Raw genomic sequence first — 20649 nt, 5'->3', positions numbered from 1 at the left:
AGCAAGTTGACTAGGACATCCTCATCCCTCCATGCCCCCTTCCTTACTGGATGACCATATATAAACAGGGTGGGACTAAAATGCAGCCAGAAGGCGAGAAGCAGCCCACGCAAATATGCAAAAAGAGGCTGCAGCCTCACACACTCCATGTACATGTGGTACACGGTCTCCTCCAGCCCGCAGAAGTGGCATGCGGGTGGGAAGTCCATGTACAAACTGAAAAACTTATTGCAGGGCACTGCCCTATGCAGTACCCTCCAGCCGAGATCCCCCAGGTGCATGGGAAGAACCCCGGCATAAAGGGACTTCCAGTGGGGACCCTCCTCACCTCCGGGTGGAAGGACCGACCACCATGGCGTGTGGGACGGTGGACAAGGGTAAGGAAGTGGAGGATGTGGAGTAGCAGCCCATACAGATACCTCCTACTTGCATCCCTGAATGGGACTGTGGGTATCGATGAGAGACGGCTCAAGTTGTGTGGACACGGCTCCCGGAGAAGATTGCGGGGTCTGGGCCCGACCAGCAGCTCGGCCTGAGTCGGTCCACACAACTGAGCCGCACCGACAGCCACTGAGGTAGGGCAAGGGCTGGCCAGGACCCCACCCTCCGCCTGAGGAGGGGATTCCCGGCCTGAGGCGACCATGTTCCAGACTCTCAGTAGGTCCTGATAGAAGCCGGGCAGACTCCACAAAGCAGTACGGCTGACACCCGCCGGTGGTAGCCGCATGTCTTCGTGAAGACAGCAGCCCCTCCGGAGGAAGAAAGTCGCCAACACGTGCCACCTGGTAGGCTGCTCGGCGTACAGGAATCTCTGCAGAGTCCTGAGGCGGAGAGCCGCCAGCTGCGTTCGGATGCACACCAGCGACCGTCCGCCCTCTCCCACTGGGAGACTCAAGACCGCTGCAGAGACCCAGTGTTTCCTGTTGCCCCAGAAGAAGTCCACTAATTTCCTCTGCAGTCTTGCAGCAAACGGGGCAGGAGGGGGCCAAGGTGACCATCCGATACCACAACATGGAGGCCACCAGCTGGTTTATGACCACCACCCTGCCTCGATAGGAAAGCACCCTGAGAAGGCCTGACCAGCGCCCCAGCTGGGCCATGACTTTCGTCTCCAGGTCCTGCCAGTTCGCCAGCCAGGTCTCCCCAGAAGGACTCAGGTAGACTCCCAGATAGAGGAGACGCCTAGTACTCCACTCAGAAGCTCTCATCTCCTCTGGCAGGGAGTCCACCTGCCACTGACCCACTAAGAGTCCGGAACATTTCGCCCAGTTGATCCTGGCGGAGGATGCCGCTGAGAAAACGTCTTGGCACTCGCGCATTTTCCGCAGGTCATTGGGATCTGTCATCATGAGGAGTACATCATCGGCGTAGGCCGAGAGGACGACCTCCATGTCCGGTTCACGCAGAACCAGACCTGTCAGTCTTCGCCGTAGGAGGCTCAGGAATGGCTCGACACAGATCGCATACAATTGACCGGACATGGGGCATCCCTGACGTACTCCTCTCCTGAAGGGAATGGGCGCTGCCAGTGATCCATTGACCTTAACAAGGCACTCTGCGGCAGAGTAGAGGAGCCGAACCCGGGCCACAAAGTGTGGTCCGAGCCCAAAGGCCTGCAGAGTGCCCACCAGGAAACTGTGGTCTACCCGGTCAAACGCCTTCTCCTGGTCAAGAGAAAGAAACGCTGCCGGGGTCCCAGTCTCCTGGTACAGGTGGATCAGGTCCCGTACTAGGTGGACATTGTCCTGGATGGAGCGGCCCGGGACTGTGTAAGATTGGTCAGGATGAATCACCTGTCTCAGTACTGAACCAAGACAGTTGGCCATTGCCCGGGCGAAGATCTTGTAGTCCGCGCACAAGAGGGAGACCGGGCGCCAGTTCTTTAGCAAGCGAAGGTCTCCCTTCTTGGGCAGCAGGACCACGACAGCTCTCCGCCATGAGAGGGGTAATTCCCCGGTGGCTAGGCTCTCCCCTATAACAAGGCTGTAAACGACCCCCAGGACATCCCAAAAAGCCTGATAAAACTCCACACTCAGACCATCTAAGCCAGGGGATTTACCCCTCCGGAGTTGCTGAAGGGCAGCAGACAGCTCCTCCCCAGTCAGGGAGGCGTCCAGACGCGCTGCGTCTTCTGGGCTGACCTTTGGCAAATCTCCCCAGACCTCACTGCACGCCCCCGCATTTGACGGATCCGGTGAGAATAAGGACCGATAGAAAGTGCGGACTTCTTCGATAATTTCGTCAGGATCCGTGATGGAGGAGCCATCAGCAGCCAGTAGCTCCACCAGCTGCTTTTGAACTCCCCGCCACTTCTCCAACGAGTAGAAGAAGGGTGAGCCGCGGTCCAAATCTTGCAGCATTTGGATCCGCGACCTCACATACGCACCATGGGACTGCTGGAGCTGCAGATTCCTGAGTGCGTCCTTCTTCTCCTGGTATTCCTGCCACGTTTGATGGTCTCCACCGGTCGAACCAAGATGGGACTCTAGGTCAAGCAACGCTCTCTCAAGCCGCTCAATCTCAGAGTCCCGCCTCTTTGTCGACCCCCTAGTGTACTCCCGACATAAAAACCGGATGTGGGCCTTGCCCACATCCCACCACAGCCGTAGGGAGCCAAACTCTCTCCGTCTCCCTCTCCAGGTGGCCCAGAACGCTCGGAATGAATCCTGGAATCGGCTGTCCTCCAGCAGCCGGTTGTTAAAGTGCCAATACCCAGACCCCACCCGAGGGTGCAGAGGAGTATATTCCATCCACACAAGGTGATGATCCGAGCACGACACCGGCCGCATGGAGGAAGCCGACACGCGGGAGACATAAGCCCGAGAGATATACAGGCGGTCTATCCGGGAACCCCCCTCTCTAGATCTTCTGGAGAAGGCGCTAGAGTCAGGGTGAAGATTCCGCCAGCTGTCCACCAAGTCAAAGGAGCCGACTAGCTCCTTTAACCTTTTTGCCGATGCTGGGTCGCGTTGGAGGCCTGAGCGGTCCTCCACCTCGAGGGTACAGTTGAAGTCTCCCCCGAGGATGAGGCAGTCCCCCGGATTGATGGAACTCAGCTGACAGAATAGGCGCGTCTGCATCACCCCGCGCCTTGGAACATACACGTTGATAAAATGTAATGGTACACCATCCAGGCGCACAGCCAGGTGGAGCAGACGGCCGGGCACAACATCTTGGACTCCTACGATTTCTGGCCGGGAGGTTGGGGCCAACAGGATCGCCACCCCACTAGAGTTGGAGCTAAGGTGATTCATGTAGACCCCGCCCTGCCACTCCAGGAGCCAAGCGGACTCGTCCCCCGGGGTGGTATGGGTTTCCTGCAGGAAACTCACTGCGTATCTCCCGTCCCTGAGGACTGAGAGATTGTTATACCTGCGGGGAGAGCCCCTGCTACCATTTACATTGAGACTAGCTATGGTAAGCTTCATGTCGGGAGCACACTAGGCCTCAGCACCAGTCCCCTTCCCACTGAGAGCGATGGCGCCCTCAGCCGCACTCTCCCGAAGAAAACCGAGAATATCCTTTGCTTTCCGGGCCCGACTGCTACCATCGCTACCCTGTGACCCACCATCTCCCGAAGGAGCGAGGCTGCTTTTCATCCTGATGTCCCGCACCAGGTCATCCAGGAAGGATTTCAGCTGCCGCCTGTCATTCCTGACACAGCATTCCTCTTCCCCTTCCCCTTCCGTCTGAGGATGACCCTCAGGGACTTCACCAGCCTCGGCATGCTAGGCCAGCGAAGCGAGGCTAGTTTAGGCCGATGCTTTGCACCAACGGAGGAGTGAATAAACTCTCTGATCTCCTCCACAGGTATCAATGGGGATTTCTCTGGAGGGGTGAGGATGTCCATTGTCCATCGCTGTCAAATGAATCCCCCTCACTGCAGACAGATCCCCCACCGTCCTCCTCATGTGGTGTATAAGGTGGCTGCCCCTGTAACCTACACTGCACAGTGGGTACCTCCCCTATACCTTCCCGCTCCACCGTCGCAGCAGTCTTACCCACAGTTGCGACGATGGAGGGAAAATCCCAAGGGACTCCCTGCAGGCCATTAGTTGATGGGGTCGGCATGCAGGTTACATCACCCTCCCCAGGAGACAGGCATGAAGGGGACCCCAGCAGCTCTTGCCCAATGGATTCACTGGCAGCCTGTTGCTGACTGTGAGAGAGCCTGGTCTCCTCTCCTGTACTACTTAATACATTTGCCTCCAGGGAGGCGCTTACTGCTAAGTCCTGGGTGGAGGGCTCCATGTCTGTTTTAGGCGTGCAAACAGGCCCAGCACTAGCTTCATGCACAACCACACCACCCACCCCAGGACTGGTGTCTACATCTGGGGATTCAGGGTTAGACACAACTCCCACCCGGATCCCCACCCCTTTCTGGGACCCCCTCATCTGCATTCTCTGCCCTCTTGGGGGAACAATCCCATCTCCTCTTCAAACCGGAGGAGCACACAGGTGCGGAATTCACCGATGGAGCGGTACTCTCCGCTCCTATTGCCCCGTCCAACCGCACGCTTCCCCGAGCCTCCCTCTCCACCTCAGGGCAAATGGGTGTGAGCTCTGCGGTCTCGGGGGCCGACTTCTTAACATGTTTCGACTTCTTCCTCGCTTTCTTGCCCCGCCCGGACTCCACCCCGTCCCTCGCCTGAACCTCCCCACTCGTAGCCCCAGGATCACCCGCCTGAACCACAGGGGTAGGAGCAGACGTAGGAATAGGGGCAGGGTTAGAGACAGGGTCAGGGGCAGGAGCAGGGGTCGGCACAGGTGTTGGAGCAGGGATGGGATCAGGGGCAGAGGTAGCTGGGGCACAAGTTCCTGAAGTGGACTCCCTGGGTTTTCGGGTGCTAGGACAGTCCCTCCGAAAGTGCCCCACCTCCCCGCACGCATGGCACCGTGGGCGCTCAGAGCTCCAATACACCTGATAATCTACCCCCTCGTGCCGGACAGTGAACCGGCCCTCAACTTCATCCTCCCTTTCCAGTTTCATGAATACCTGTCGCCGGAAAGAGATTACGGTACGGAGGGTGCGCCTCCTGAATTTGTGCCTGATGGCAGTTATCTCTGACCGTACTTGCCCCGAGCGGGCCAGTGCGGGAAGCAGGTCCTCGTTGGGGATGAAAGGCTGTACGTGACCGAGGACGATGCGTTGTGTGGGAGCTGTCACTAGCTCCATCTGTAAAAAGATGTTCCCCACCGTGATCCCTCTACTGAGGGCCCGATGCACCAACTCATCATTCCTCAGGTAAAACACCGCCTTCCCGAACTCCTTCTCAGCGGCCAAAACACCATCTCTCCCCAACAAGTCCTCCATAGCCTCCGCGCACTTTTCCAGCGTAGTTCCAGTTCGCAAAATACATTGCACCCCGCGTTCAACTTTCACCGTCCGAAACAGGGCGTTGTCCGAGGCCGGAGAGGCAGCCGCCTTTGCATAACTCCCCGAAGGCCTGCGACTCCCCGCAGACTGGTCCGGCATGTTGCTTATGTGTCCGAATCGAGAATGATACGGTGGTGCTGGTTATAAAGTCTCGGAGTGAGTTGAGTAACTGGCGGGAAAAGTTTGTACTCGACGGTACCTTGCTGGCTCTGCGCCAGAGATTCCAACGCCAGGAAAGGCTCCGTTAGTCCTGCAGAAACTTCCAGGCCGTGAGAGGTCGAGACGTCTCAAACGACGGTTCGGCTGTAACACCGAACGAGAATCCCGACGATAGAGATGGAAGGAGGTTGCCCCGATGTCAGTGGGGACAAACAACGTCGTTTGCCTCCGGTTTTGGGAGCGAAACTGCTTCACGGCGAGTTGCCAGCCGCCACAGCAGAGTGCTACGCAGTTCGAAGCCGTCAACGAACCCCGTCCAAACTGGCAGAAAAACTCCAAACGAAGCTTCCACTCTAAACCAGCCGCTCACTTAGAAGTTCAAGGGACGTTGGAAACCAATTTCCAAGCAATTCAAGACCTTCATAAAGTAGTTTTTCCCCGATTTCTCCCAGCGCAATCAGAACAGCTCCACTCAGTGTCTGACCCCGGGAGTGTGTGATGGGACGATGTGGAGGGAGTTTCACTCTGTGTCTGACCCCGGGAGTGTGTGATGGGACGGTGTGGAGGGAGATTCACTCTGTGTCTGACCCCGGGAGTGTGTGGTGGGACGGTGTGGAGGGAGGGTCACCCTGTGTCTGACCCCTGGGAGTGTGTGATGGAACGGTGTGGAGGGAGATTCACTCTGTGTCTGACCCCGGGAGTGTGTGATGGGACGGTGTGGAGGGAGGGTCACCCTGTGTCTGACCCCTGGGAGTGTGTGATGGAACGGTGTGGAGGGAGATTCACTCTGTGTCTGACCCCTGGGAGTGTGTGATGGGACGGTGTCTTTTTCACAGGTTTTCTTTAGGATCTTGTTTCTCCAAGGTGAGAATTTAATGTTTGTTCTTGTTTCCAGTTTGCCACTGACCCGAGGAATGACACAATCTACAGGAAATATTTATATGTGCTGGGGACAAGGGAGATTTCTCCTTTGGTAACCCAGGACACAAGTGACGCTGCCTGCGCATGTGACTGTGTGGAGGTGTACCTCCAGTCCAGTGGACAGCGAGTTTTCAAAATGACCTTCCACTCTTCCATGCGGTTCAAGAAGATTAAGCTGGTGGGACAAGAAACAGAAAGGTCTTTGCTCCTCTTGACAGGTAAGCCCAGGCAGTGTCCATGTGAGGGGTGTGAAGGGGCGTTTTGGGACACAGGGTAGCAACTTCATCCCCAGTCTGCCCCCTCTCCTCCCGGCTGGAATCAAAATTGGGCTTATTATTGCTGACAAAGAGTATGCTGCAAAAGTTGTTGCAGCGCAGTGCAATACAAAATAAATTATTAGAAGTTACAATGAGAAATATATTTTTAAAAAACTAGCACAGAAAGTGAGGTAGTGTTCAGACCATACTTGGAGTATTGTGAGAAATTTTAAAACCTGGGGGTCATAGAACAGTATAGTCTTCTAGCCCAAAATGTTATATCTATCATTAACCCTATAACCATATAACAATTACAGCACGGAAACAGGCCATCTCGGCCCTTCTAGTCCGTGCTGAACGCTTACTCTCATCTAGTCTCACTGACCTGCACTCAGCCCATAACCCTCCGTTCCTTCCATCACCCAGGGAATACCCTCTTCTCATTGTAACCATCAGGAAGGAGATACAGAAGCCTGAAGGCACACACTCAGTGATTCAGGAACAGTTTCTTTCCCCCGCCATCTGATTTCAATGGATATTGAGCCCATGAACACTACCTCGATACTTTGCTTAACATTTCCTATGATTTTGGGCCTCCACCGGTCAGATGTTGCGTCCCAGCTGTCTAGATGCGCAAGCCTGGGCAGTACGATATGGAGAGCAAGCTCCCCCTCTCCAAGCGTCTGATGAACCCAAAGGAATGGCAGAGACCAGCATCGCAGGAGTTTCCAGTCAGTATTGAACTCAGTGCAGGACTGCCTTGGGGACTCCAGCTCTGGATTTTTCTATCTGGGTTTTGCTCTCAAAGCTCAAGACAGCAGAGGTTTGAGATCAGAGGTTGCCTTCTCCTAGATGAGCTGCCAACAATGGCTGATGAGCCCCACCTGCCTGAGGCAATTAGTTTTCATGTGCCAGTAACCTGCCTTTGTAAAGAATTAGTACGTTCTCCCCGTGACTGTGTGGGCTTCCTCCCACATTCCAAGGACGTCGAGTTGGTATGTTATGGGCACACTTTGTAGGTGCTGCGACACTTGCCCCCAGAACGTCCTCGGACTGTCTTGGTCACTGACGCAAGTGGCACACTTATTGAATATTTTAATGCTTTCTGCATGTGACAAATAAAACTAATCTTTAATCTATGTAAACTCACTACGGAATAAATCTAACCCATCCCTCCCACATAGCCCTTCTTTCAACCATATCCCTTTCTGGGAGTCTCTGAAATCTGTTTAAAAACTCTGCCTGTGACAGTTATAGAACACTATAGCACAGAAACAGGCCCTTTGGCCCATTTAGTCTGTGCCAAACTGTTCTAGTCTCACCAATCCTGAAGGGAAATTCCATGCATTTACCCTGTCTATATCCCTGATAATTTTGTATACCGCTATCAAATCTCCCCCCTATTCTCCTGTGCTCCAGGAGGAATAAAGTTCCAACCTATTCAACCTTTCCCTATGACTTAGAACCTCAAGTCCCAGCAACATTCTTGTAAACTGTCTCTGTTTTGTTTGTAATCAGAAGATATGTTGTGCTGGGTCCAGAGGAGGTTCTTGAGAATAATCCCTGGATTGAAATGTTACGGGGAGCATTTGATAGCTCTGGGCCTTCACCTGCTGTGAAGGAAGGAGCTTCCCCACATTGCCCCTGAATGTTGTACTCCCCCACAACACTCTTACCAGCCATCTCAACCCCCCCAACTCGACTGCAGCCGACGACCCCAGTATGTGCAACGGTTCCTCGGAGTCTAACCCTTCCCACCCAAACTCGACGTTGATGGCCAGTTTGTGTGGGCTGTCAGTCTGCCTGCCTGAGGATTGTTCTCAGGGTTGGGTAGACCTTGGCTGCCAAAGGTTCACCCTGTCGTTCCGCCCCCAGACGATGGAAAGATGTACAGCTTGACCATCAACGAAACGCAGCTGGACCAGCCGAGGTCCTACACTGTGCAGCTGTCCACCCGCAAGATCACCAAGTGTCTGCCCCACGTCACCGTCACCGAGGTCCACTCCAACCAGAGCAGCGCCCTCTACATCACAGGTAGGCAAGGGGGATGTGGTCAGGCTCCAATGGGAAGGACATGGAGAGGGGTCACTGTTGGATGGGAAGATCACTGAGAGATTGAGTGAGCTCAGTGTCTGGGGTCAGACAGGGAATTCGGGGAGAGGGTGGTGTAGGGGTGGGGTTGGTCAGTGTCTGGGGTCAGACAGGGAATTCGGGGAGAGGGTGGTGGGTGGGGTTGGTCAGTGCCCGGGTCAGACAGGGAATTCGGGGAGAGGGTGGTGGGTGGGGTTGGTCAGTGCCCGGGTCAGACAGGGAATTCGGGGAGAGGGTGGTGGGTGGGGTTGGTCAGTGCCCGGGTCAGACAGGGAATTCGGGGAGAGGGTGGTGGGTGGGGTTGGTCAGTGTCTGGGGTCAGACAGGGAATTCGGGGAGAGGGTGGTGTAGGGGTGGGGTCGGTCAGTGTCTGGGGTCAGACAGGGAATTCGGGGAGAGGGTGGTGTAGGAGTGGGGTTGGTCAGTGTCTGGGGTCAGACAGGGAATTCAGGGAGAGGGTGGTGTTGGAGTGGGGTTGGTCAGTGCCCGGGTCAGACAGGGAATTCGGGGAGAGGGTGGTGTAGGGGTAGGGTTGGTCAGTGTCTGGGGTCAGACCGGGAATTCGGGGAGAGGGTGGTGTAGGGGTGGGGTTGGTCAGTGCCCGTGTCAGACAGGGAATTTGGGGAGAGGGTGGTGGGTGGTGTTGGTCATTGTCTGGGGTCAGACAGGGAATTCGGGGAGAGGGTGGTGTAGGGGTGGGGTTGGTCAGTGTCTGGGGTCAGACAGGGAATTCGGGGAGAGTGTGGTGTAGGGGTGGGGTTGGTCAGTGTCTGGGGTCAGACAGGGAATTCGGGGAGAGGGTGGTGTAGGGGTGGGGTTGGTCAGTGCCCGGGTCAGACAGGGAATTCGGGGAGAGGATGGTGTAGGGGTGGGGTTGGTCAGTGTCTGGGTTCAGACAGGGAATTCGGGTAGAGGGTGGTGTAGGGGTGGGGTTGTTCAGTGTCTGGGGTCAGACAGGGAATTCGGCGAGAGGGTCGTGTTGGGGTGGGGTTGGACAGTGTCTGGGGTCAGACAGGGAATTCGGGGAGAGGGTGGTGTAGGGGTGGGGTTGGTCAGTGCCCGGGTCAGACAGGGAATTCGGGGAGAGGGTGGTGTAGGGGTGGGGTTGGTCAGTGTCTGGGGTCAGACAGGGAATTCAGGGGGAGCGTGGGGGGTGGGGTGGGGTTGGTCAGTGTCTGGGGTCGGACAGGGAGTTCAGGGGGAGGGTGGTGGGTGGGGTGGGTCTGTGTCTGGGGTCAGACAGGGAGTTCAGTGGCAGGGTGGTGGGTGGGGTTGGTCAGTGTCGGGTCAGACAGGGAGTTCAGGGGGAGGGTGGTGGGTGGGGTGGGGTTGGTCTGTGTCTGGGGTCAGACAGGGAGTTCAGGGGGAGGGTGGTGGGTGGGGTGGGGTTGGTCTGTGTCTGGGGTCAGACAGGGAGTTCAGGGGGTGGGTGCTGGGTGGTGGGTGGGGTTGGTCAGTGTCTGGGGTCAGACAGGGAGTTCAGGGGGAGGGTGGTGGGTGGGGTAGGGTGTGGTCAGTGTCTGGGGTCACAGGGATTTCAGGGGGAGGGTGGTGGGTGGGGTGGGGTTGGTCAGTGTCTGGTGTCAGACGGGGAGTTCAGGGGGAGGGTGGTGGGTGGTGGGTGGGGTTGGTCAGTGTCTGGTGTCAGACGGGGAGTTCAGGGGGAGGGTGGTGGGTGGTGGGTGGGGTTGGTCAGTGTCTGGGGTCAGACAGGGAGTTCAGGGGGAGGGTGGTGGGTGGGGTGGGGTTGGTCAGTGTCTGGGGTCAGACAGGGAGTTCAGGGGGAGGGTGGTGGGTGGGGTGGGGTTGGTCAGTGTCTGGGGTCAGACAGGGAGTTCAGGGGGAGGGTGGTGGGTGGGGTTGGTCAGTGTCTGGGGTCAGACAGGGAGTTCAGGGTGAGGGTGGTGGGTGGGATGGGGTTGGTCAGTGTCGGGTCAGACAGGGTGTTCAGGGGGAGGGTGGTGGGTGGGGTTGGTCAGTGTCTTGGGTCACAGGGAGTTCAGGGGGAGGGTGGTGGGTGGGGTTGGTCAGTGTCGGGTCAGACAGGGAGTTCAGGGGGAGGGTGGTGGGTGGGGTGGGGTTGGTCTGTGTCTGGGGTCAGACAGGGAGTTCAGGGGGAGGGTGGTGGGTGGGGTGGGGTTGGTCTGTGTCTGGGGTCAGACAGGGAGTTCAGGGGGTGGGTGCTGGGTGGTGGGTGGGGTTGGTCAGTGTCTGGGGTCAGACAGGGAGTTCAGGGGGAGGGTGGTGGGTGGGGTAGGGTGTGGTCAGTGTCTGGGGTCACAGGGATTTCAGGGGGAGGGTGGTGGGTGGGGTGGGGTTGGTCAGTGTCTGGTGTCAGACGGGGAGTTCAGGGGGAGGGTGGTGGGTGGTGGGTGGGGTTGGTCAGTGTCTGGTGTCAGACGGGGAGTTCAGGGGGAGGGTGGTGGGTGGTGGGTGGGGTTGGTCAGTGTCTGGGGTCAGACAGGGAGTTCAGGGGGAGGGTGGTGGGTGGGGTGGGGTTGGTCAGTGTCTGGGGTCAGACAGGGAGTTCAGGGGGAGGGTGGTGGGTGGGGTGGGGTTGGTCAGTGTCTGGGGTCAGACAGGGAGTTCAGGGGGAGGGTGGTGGGTGGGGTTGGTCAGTGTCTGGGGTCAGACAGGGAGTTCAGGGTGAGGGTGGTGGGTGGGATGGGGTTGGTCAGTGTCGGGTCAGACAGGGTGTTCAGGGGGAGGGTGGTGGGTGGGGTTGGTCAGTGTCTTGGGTCACAGGGAGTTCAGGGGGAGGGTGGTGGGTGGGGTTGGTCAGTGTCTGGGGTCAGACAGGGAGTTCAGGGGGAGGGTGGTGGGTGGGGTAGGGAGTTGTCAGTGTCTGGGGTCAGACAGGGAGTTCAGGGGGAGGGTGGTGGGTGGGGTTGGTCAGTGTCTGGGATCGGACAGGGAGTTCAGGGGAGTGTGGTGGGTGGGGTGGGTTTGGTCAGTGTCTGGGGTCACAGGGAGTTCAGGGGGAGGGTGGTGGGTGGGGTTGGTCAGTGTCTGGGGTCAGAGGGAGTTCAGGGGGAGGGTGGTGGGTGGGGTGGGGTTGGTCAGTGTCTGGGGTCAGACAGGGAGTTCAGGGGGAGGGTGGTGGGTGGGGTGGGGTTGGTCAGTGTCTGGGGTCAGACAGGGAGAGAGGGGGATATGGTTAGTGCTACCGGGAGGTCAGGGAGATCGAGGCTACAGGGAGGGTCAGGCAGAGGTTAATAACGGGACTGGGACACAGACTGGGAATTCCCTGCATCTTCAGCAGTTTCCCTGAGGAGGGTGAGAATAGCAAGTAGGAGGCAGGAGAGAGGGTGAACAAATCTGAGAGGGACTACAGGAAGAAATTGCAAATTCCCGATTTACAAGGATGTGGCCTGGATTGGGGAGCATTCCTTATGAGAATTGATTGAGTGAACTCGGCCTTTTCTCCTTGGAGCGATGGAGGATGAGAGGTGACCTGATAGAGGTGTATAAGATGATGAGAGGCATTGATTGTGTGGATAGTCAGAGACTTTTTCCCAGGGCTGAAATGGCTGGCACAGAGGGCATAGGTTTAAGGTGCTTGGAAGTAGGTACAGAGGAGATGTCAGGGGTAAGTTTTTTACTGAGAGAGTGGTGAGTGTGTGGAACGGGCTGCGGGCGATGATGGTGGAGGTGGATACGATAGGGCCTTTTGAAAAACTCCTGGTCGGGTACATGGAGCTCAGAAAAACAGAGGGCTATGGGTAACCCTCGGTAACTTCTGAGGTAAGGACATGTTTGGCACAGCTTTGTGGGCTGAAAGGCCTGTATTGTGTAGATTTTCTATGTTTCTCACCTCGAGCTGTCAGATGGACAGTTCTGAGGGAGTGTCACGGTCAGAGGGCCGGAACCGTGGCAGTGCCACTCAATCGGTAAGGGCAGTGCAGAGGGCTAGTTGGACAGTGGAAGCACACTTGTTTAAATGGCCTCTGGACTGGTTCTCTTACAGTCTGTGCAGGGAGCTCCCTCACTGGGGCAGGAGGCTGTACTAAACAACCTGTTACTTTGTCATTATGCTCTGCCTGTCTGTTTCCAGATTCTGGTGCTGTCTACCTGGAAGTACACACTGCTGGTGTCTATCGAGACCTCTTTGGAACTCTTCATGCCTTTGATCCCTTTGACCAACAGATCCCTCTTGCGCTGGCACTTTCCTCCAAGGTAAAGGTCCCTTGTGTTGCATGGAATTAATCGCACAGCTGTGTGTACCTCGCTGGGCAGTCACTGATCCCACTACGAAGCACTCCCGACTCGCCAGCGCCGCTGCTGTGGAGACACTCACTCCAAACGTCAGAGTGACTTCAACTTTCCTTTTATTCACATGATATCATGGAGAGTTTGCAGCAGTCTCCACCGCCACCAGAACTCTGATTTTTAGGTTATACCAAGCTCATATTTATAGAAAACATAGAAAACCTACAGCACAATACAGGCCCTTCGGCCCACAAAGCTGTACTCAACATGTCCTTACTTAGAACTACCTCTATTTTTCTGAGCTCCATGTACCTGTCCAGGAGTCTCTTGACCCTATTGTATCCGCCTCCACCACCATTGCTGGCAGCCCATTCCATGCTCTGGGTCAAAAACTTACCCCTGACATCTCCTCTGTATCTACTTCCAAGCACCTGAAAACTGTGCCCTCTTGTGCTAGCCACTTCAGCCCTAGGAAACAGCCTCTGACTATCCACATGATCAACGTCTCTCATTATCTTGTCATCACTTATCCTCCGATGAGAACAAGATATACAACTTCACATAACTTTGTTTGGCATCCTATGGTCAGTACATGATCAATCGTTTAAAAGACATGTCAATTATCTCTCAGCATGAGTCTAACAGTTCTTCCTACTCCCTGTTATCAGGGCTCATAATTTACCCTCAGATGCCACCTCCCTCCTGGTTCCAGGGGCCTAGCATCTTATTAATTGGAGTCCCTGGTCCTGCGCTTGTCATCCAAAGTTATTCTCAACACGCATCAGCAGCCTTAAGCCCAGCTGTTCCAGAATGGTCAAGTATCGCATCAGACACTAGTTTTAACCACTTCTACCACGCCTACAGAACCCCAGGTCCCGATGATAACCCTGCTGATGTCTCCCTCCCAGTGCACACACTCCTTCCTCGAAGTGTGTTGCCAGGGTTTCTGATTCTCTGTGCCTGTCCTCGAGCTGCACTTAAACCCTACAGTAAGGACCAATAAGCTATTTATACTGATGTCAGTCATTGAACTAGTTCCCTGCTTTGTCTTTACTGCTCTTTTCAAACAATGGTATATAAAACACTGCAGTGCAATAGAGGCCCTTCAGCCCACAATATTGTGCCAACATTTTAACAAACCCCAAGATCAAGCAAACCCTTCCCTCCCACACAGCCCTTCATTTTTCTATCATCCATTGCCTATCTAAGAATCTCTTCAATATCCGTAATGTATTTGCCTCTACCACCCCTGGCAGTGTGTTCCTTCCACGCACCCACCATTCTCTATATTAAAAAAAAACCCATCTCTAATATCCCCCCTGTGCTTCCCTCCAATCACCTTAAAATTAGCCCCCTTGTATTAGCCATTTTCATCTTAGGTAAAAAGTCTGGCTGTCCTCTAGGTCTATGCCCCTTATCATCTTGTGTACTACTATAATGTCACCTCTCCTCCTCCACTCAAAAGAGAAAAGCCCTAGCTTGCTCAACATTTCCTTGCAAGACATACTTTATAATCCAGGCAACATCCTGGTGAATCTCCTCTGCATCATCCCTAAAGCTTCCACATCCTTCTGATAATGAGGCCACCAGAAATGAACAAGCTGTTCCAAATGTGGTCTGACCAAAGTTTTATAGAACTGTAACATTATCTTGTCCCCAACTAATGAATACCATACACCTTAACCACACTATCAACTTCCTGTACAATACAAAAACTGGAAAAGTTCATCAGCCCCAGGTACAATGTGCCCCTCCCCCCACTGCACAGCAGTCTTCGGTCAGTGAGGGAGGGGAAATGGAGCAGATTCCTACTGCCGTCACAAGAAGATGCTGGGTTCCTCATGCCCACCCGAGCAAGTGATAGACCTGGCTGGTCCATGTCCCACAAATCCTACCAACCTGGGTTGTCTTTCCTCATTGAAGTGATGTGGACACCCAACTGTGGCCCATAGGCGATGGTCCTGAGGTTAAGCACGTCTGCTGGACATGGTTTGATCAGGAAAGCAATACTGCCACATTAAAGTGGACAAACTCTGCCTGAACGAATCCTACCACTGACAGATCAAGAACAATACATCTGTTTGAGATTCAAGAATGTTTCATGTCATTTCCAGTGCACATCTGTAAAATGTTACTCCTGATCCATTAAAGCACAAAAAACACAATAAGATAAATAACACAATAATAAAAAAAAACACAAAATAGCTTGTGTACACAGATTGATTGTCCACAAAAAGATGCTAGGCACCGACATAAGGTGACTGACAGGAAATGATAAAGTAGAGGCAGTGAAGGATGTGGTGTGGTGTGTTAGTGGGTGGAGGTGTTGATCAGCTGTACTGCTTGGGGAAAGTAACTGTTTTTGAGTCTGGTTGTTCTGCTACTTGGCCTCCTTCCTGATGGGAGTGGGACAAACAGTCCATGAGCAGGGTGGGTGGGATCCTTCATGATGTTGCTGGCCTTTTTCCGGCACCTTTCTGTATATATAGTCTGTGCTTGATAATGGGTAAGCTGGTACCGGTGATGCGCTGGGCTGTTTTGACTACCTGCTGCAGTGCCGTTTCGGTACCATGCAGTAATGCAGTAAGTTCGGATGCTCTCTGCTGCACATCTGTACAAAGCTGTGAGGACACACTCTCCGCCGTCCGAATGAAGACACACTCTCCGCCGTCAGAATGAAGACACACTCTCCGCCGTCCGAATGAAGCTCCACACTCTCCGCCGTCCGAATGAAGACACACTCTCCGCCGTCCGAATGAAGACACACTCTCCGCCGTCCGAATGAAGACACACTCTCCGCCGTCCGAATGAAGACACACTCTCCGCCGTCCGAATGAAGACACACTCTCCGCCGTCCGAATGAAGACACACTCTCCGCCGTCCGAATGAAGCTCCACACTCTCCGCCGTCCGAATGAAGCTCCACACTCTCCGCCGTCCGAATGAAGACACACTCTCCGCCGTCGGAATGAAGACACACTCTCCGCCGTCGGAATGAAGACACACTCTCCGCCGTCCGAATGAAGACACACTCTCCGCCGTCCGAATGAAGACACACTCTCCGCCGTCCGAATGAAGACACACTCTCTGCCGTCCGAATGAAGACACACTCTCCGCCGTCCGAATGAAGACACACTCTCCGCCGTCCGAATGAAGACACACTCTCCGCCATCCGAATGAAGACACACTCTCCGCCGTCCGAATGAAGCTCCACACTCTCCGCCGTCCGAATGAAGCTCCACACTCTCCGCCGTCCGAATGAAGACACACTCTCCGCAGTCGGAATGAAGACACACTCTCCGCCGTCGGAATGAAGACACACTCTCCGCCGTCCGAATGAAGACACACTCTCCGCCGTCGGAATGAAGACACACTCTCCGCCGTCCGAATGAAGACACACTCTCCGCAGTCGGAATGAAGACACACTCTCCGCCGTCGGAATGAAGACACACTCTCCGCCGTCCGAATGAGGACACACTCTCCGCCGTCGGAATGAAGACACACTCTCCGCCGTCCGAATGAAGACACACTCTCCGCCGTCCGAATGAAGACACAATCTCCGCCGTCGGAATGAAGACACACTCTCCGCCGTCCGAATGAAGACACACTCTTCGCCGTCCGAATGAAGACACACTCTCCGCCGTCGGAATGAAGACACACTCTCCGCCGTCGGAATGAAGACACACTCTCCGCCGTCCGAATGAAGACACACTCTCCGCAGTCGGAATGAAGACACACTCTCCGCCGTCGGAATGAAGACACACTCTCCGCCGTCCGAATGAAGACACACTCTCCGCCGTCGGAATGAAGACACACTCTCCGCCGTCCGAATGAAGACACACTCTCCGCCGTCCGAATGAAGACACAATCTCCGCCGTCGGAATGAAGACACACTCTCCGCCGTCCGAATGAAGACACACTCTTCGCCGTCCGAATGAAGACAGACTTAGAAACTTCACCTTTCATGCTTTTGTGTATAGTTTTTTTTTGAAAATTCTATTGTATTTCTTCATTCTCCTGTGAATGCCTGCAAGAAAATGAATCTCAATTTAGTCTTGGGTACCATTCACATACTTTTGTAACAAATTAGTTACAACTCTGACTAATATTCTTGCAGGTGATCAGTTGTTCACTGGGATACAACCATCTGGGGCTGCTCGATGAATTTGGACGTGTGTTCATGCAGGGAAACAACCGTTATGGACAACTGGGGACAGGTGACAAGATCGACAGAGGAGAACCAACCCTGGTACAGTCAAACTCTCTTGATCTCAACAATTTGCCATCTGTCTGTGCCTGTCACAGCACAGAAAAACAGTTTACCAGGCACCTATGGCACCAGATGCAGGAGTGTGATGGGACAGTATAGATGGGGCTTCACTCTTGTGTCTGACTCTGGGAGTGTGTGATGGGACGGTGTGGAGGGAGATTCACTCTGTGTCTGACCCCGGGAGTGTGTGATGGGACGGTGTGGAGGGAGATTCACTCTCTGTCTGACCCCAGGAGTGTGTGATGGGACGGTGTGGAGGGAGCTTCACTCTGTGTCTGACTCTGGGAGTGTGTGATGGGACAGTGTGGAGAGAGTTTGACTCTATGTCTGACCCCAGGAGTGTGTGATGGGACGGTGTGGAGGGAGATTCACTCTGTGCCTGACTCTGGGAGTGTGTGATGGGACGGTGTGGAGGGAGATTCACTCTGTGTCTGACTCTGGGAGTGTGTGATGGGACGGTGTGGAGGGAGATTCACTCTGTGTCTGACCCCGGGAGTGTGTGATGGGATGGTGTGGAGGGAGATTCACTCTGTGCCTGACTCTGGGAGTGTGTGATGGGATGGTGTGGTGGGATAGTTGCAGTTTGCATCTGAGCCTGGGACTGTGTGATCTGGGGAGGAGGAGGTGCTGTGTGATGTGCATCCTGCTCCTCTCATATATCTGGTTGTATCAAGGTGCCATACCTGAAGCGACCAGTGAACATTTGGTGTGGGCTGAATCACTCCCTGGTTCTCACGCAGTCCAGTGACTTCAGTAAGGAAGTGCACGGTTGTGGTTGTGGAGCGGGAGGTCGCCTGCCGGGGTTCCCGAAGGGCAGTGCCTTCTTTGTCAAGCTGTATGTTCAGGTAGGTGCCAACTCTGGATTCTATTAGTGAGGGGCTTTGGGAGGAATGGGGTAGGGAACTGGGGAGCGGGAAGGGGTTTGGGTCCATAGTTAGAACATCGTACATTCCAGCACAGTACAGGCCTTCGGTCCACGATGTAGTGCTCACTCTTTAATCTACTCTAACCCCTTTCCTCTCACATAGTCCTCCCTCTTTCCATCATCTGTGTGCTGATCCAAAAGAATCTCTCAATTGTCCCTGATACATCTGTCTCTACCACTACTCCGGCAGTGTGTTCCACGCCTACCACAGTGGTTTTTTTTAAATGCCTCTGCATTCCCTCCCTACACTTTCCTCCAATCACCTTATAATTATGTGCCTTCGTATTAGCCACTTCTTTCCTGGATGTCCACTCCATCTGTGCCTCATCATCTAGTACACCTCAATCAAGTTGTCTCTCACCCTCCTTTGCTGCAAAGAGAAAAGTCCCCTCAAGCTTGCTGAGCCAGGTGATCTCATCTGGGTGACCAGCTGACCACTATTACTGAGGATGATTCTTGCAATAATGATCAGGGAGGCACATAGAGATACGGATTTATTGACAAATATCTTAATAACATGAATTTACACAACCAAATACCTGTGTGCACACCGACTAAGTTTTCCTGACCTTCTATTTACAGTCAAAGAATAGAAAATATATTGCCAGTTAAAAAGGTGTTTCTGCAGTTGGCCAGATGTTCCTTTCCGTCCTGGTTTGAATCTCCATAAGGCACTCCTCACATCTTCGAGACCAACACACGGAGCGTCTGCTTTTATATTGATTCCTTATCAATTCAGATATTACAATCCAGTTTCATTGGTCATGTGTCTGACCTTTAACTCTGTTTTATTGGCTCTGCTCCAGGCCAGCATCCATTTATTGCCCTCTTCCCAGCAAGTGACATGGGTAATTTATGGCTCTGCCCTCAATCAGCCACCAGCTTGATTCACTCCAGACAGACGCAGTCAAAAACCTGCATGTTATATCCAACCAAAGAACATCTCACAAATAACTTATTTAGAAATGATTCAGCAGGTTATCTGAGGCTTCATTGTGTCTACCTTAAAACACTTATCAAACCAAACGACTGTCTCCTTCATAAAATGGTAACCTCCATCTCCTTCCTCATGGCGAGAACCAAAGGCCATTGGTCCACTGGCCCTGATTCATTCAGGTTGACTGACTGCAGTTCCTTCCAGCCAACACCACTCCACTCATCCTTTTGGAATGACCTGTGGGTCTGCAAGCTGCCTCTTCACAAACCCATTCCGAGGGAGTGTCACACTCAGAGGTTGGGGGCAATGTCGCACTGTGGGATGGGCTGTTCAGCAGTACTGTTCCTGCATTACTCCTCCAAGAGATGAAATCTGAAAGTGCGAAAATCTGCGTTGCTTCCCTCCATAACATTAGGGTATCACAGATAGGGTAATTAGGCAGAGTCAGTTCCCCCTGCCAAGGCTGCTAAAACTAGAAGGAATGGGTTCCAGATGAGGAGGAGGAGGTTTAAAGGTTAAAATTTTCACATGAAGGGTAGTTATGATGGGACTCAACTATCAGAGGAAGTGGGGAGGCAAGATGAGCAGGAATGAGTGAGGGAAAAAGGAGTGTGGGATTGGAGCAGGCTGGTGGGGTTAGTATGGGACAGTGGAACAAAGGGTATGATTCTCTGCCCTGTGACCAGCTCTCTCTGCTCACTGCAGGTCCCCTATTGTACCAAGCTACTGTGTTCCAGCCGCGAGTGCCTCTACATGCTGTCCTGCCACGACATCGATGAGGAGCCGGTGTTTCGGGAGCTGCCTTCCGCCAAGGCCCGGTGTCAGGGTCCCGACTCTGAGGGGGAGGGCTCGCGCCTGTGTGCCCGCTATCTAAGTCAGCTGGAGAGCTGCGGCAGCCTGCCTGAGCAGATGCAGATGATGAAGGAGATTGTGGGTCAGATGGGGCTGTCTGCCTACCAGAAAGACTTTCTGAAAGAGGCCATCAGCACCCTGCAGCGGTCCACAGGTGTCCGGCACCCTGGTGGCCCTCCCATGTGACACTCCCTCGCTGGGCGTGGACAGGATCCCCAGCACCTTCCCCAGTCCACCAGCTATGGAGCTTTAACATTATGGACGCAGAGCCAGAAAATCAGGACTTCAAATTTGCGTTGTTTTTTTATACAGAAATAAATTATACAGATGACAGGAAGGAGGGCCTTGCTGTATTTATGGACAGTGGCAGTGATAGTTATGACAGCCGGGGGAGAATGTTCCCTATACAGTCTCCGACCACACTCCCCAGGGACTGGTCACGTCAGCTGGGGGAGAATGTTCACTATACCGTCTTCAACCACACTCCCCGGGGACCGGTCACGTCAGCCGGGGGAGAATGTTCCCTATACCGTCTTCAACCACACTCCCCAGGGACTGGTCATGTCAGCCGGGGCAGAGTATGCCCTGCACCGTCTCTGACCACACTCCCCGGGGACGAGTCACGTCAGCCGGGGGAGAATGTTCCCTATAC

At 54.2% G+C, this 20649-nt stretch overlaps 1 protein-coding gene across 1 annotated transcript in view; it reads left to right on the top strand.

Moving 5' to 3' along the window:
* LOC132397517 (F-box only protein 24-like) overlaps positions 1-20306 on the top strand; it is a gene marked incomplete at its 5' end in the record, with an annotated part of 200799 nt that extends 180493 nt beyond the window's left edge. Inside the window, 6 exons of the mRNA XM_059976348.1 lie at positions 6432-6675; positions 8590-8748; positions 12860-12981; positions 17131-17262; positions 17958-18128; positions 19851-20306. Of these exons, the coding sequence (XP_059832331.1) occupies positions 6432-6675; positions 8590-8748; positions 12860-12981; positions 17131-17262; positions 17958-18128; positions 19851-20183 (1161 nt within the window). The remainder of the gene's footprint in view (positions 1-6431; positions 6676-8589; positions 8749-12859; positions 12982-17130; positions 17263-17957; positions 18129-19850) is intronic.
* Between the last annotated feature and the right edge of the window lie 343 nt (positions 20307-20649).

The sequence above is a fragment of the Hypanus sabinus genome, chromosome 7, assembly GCF_030144855.1.
Source record: "Hypanus sabinus isolate sHypSab1 chromosome 7, sHypSab1.hap1, whole genome shotgun sequence".
NCBI lineage: Eukaryota > Metazoa > Chordata > Chondrichthyes > Myliobatiformes > Dasyatidae > Hypanus > Hypanus sabinus.
The sequence above is the reverse complement of the archived record's forward strand: the minus strand, read 5'-3'. Positions and strand labels throughout refer to the sequence as shown.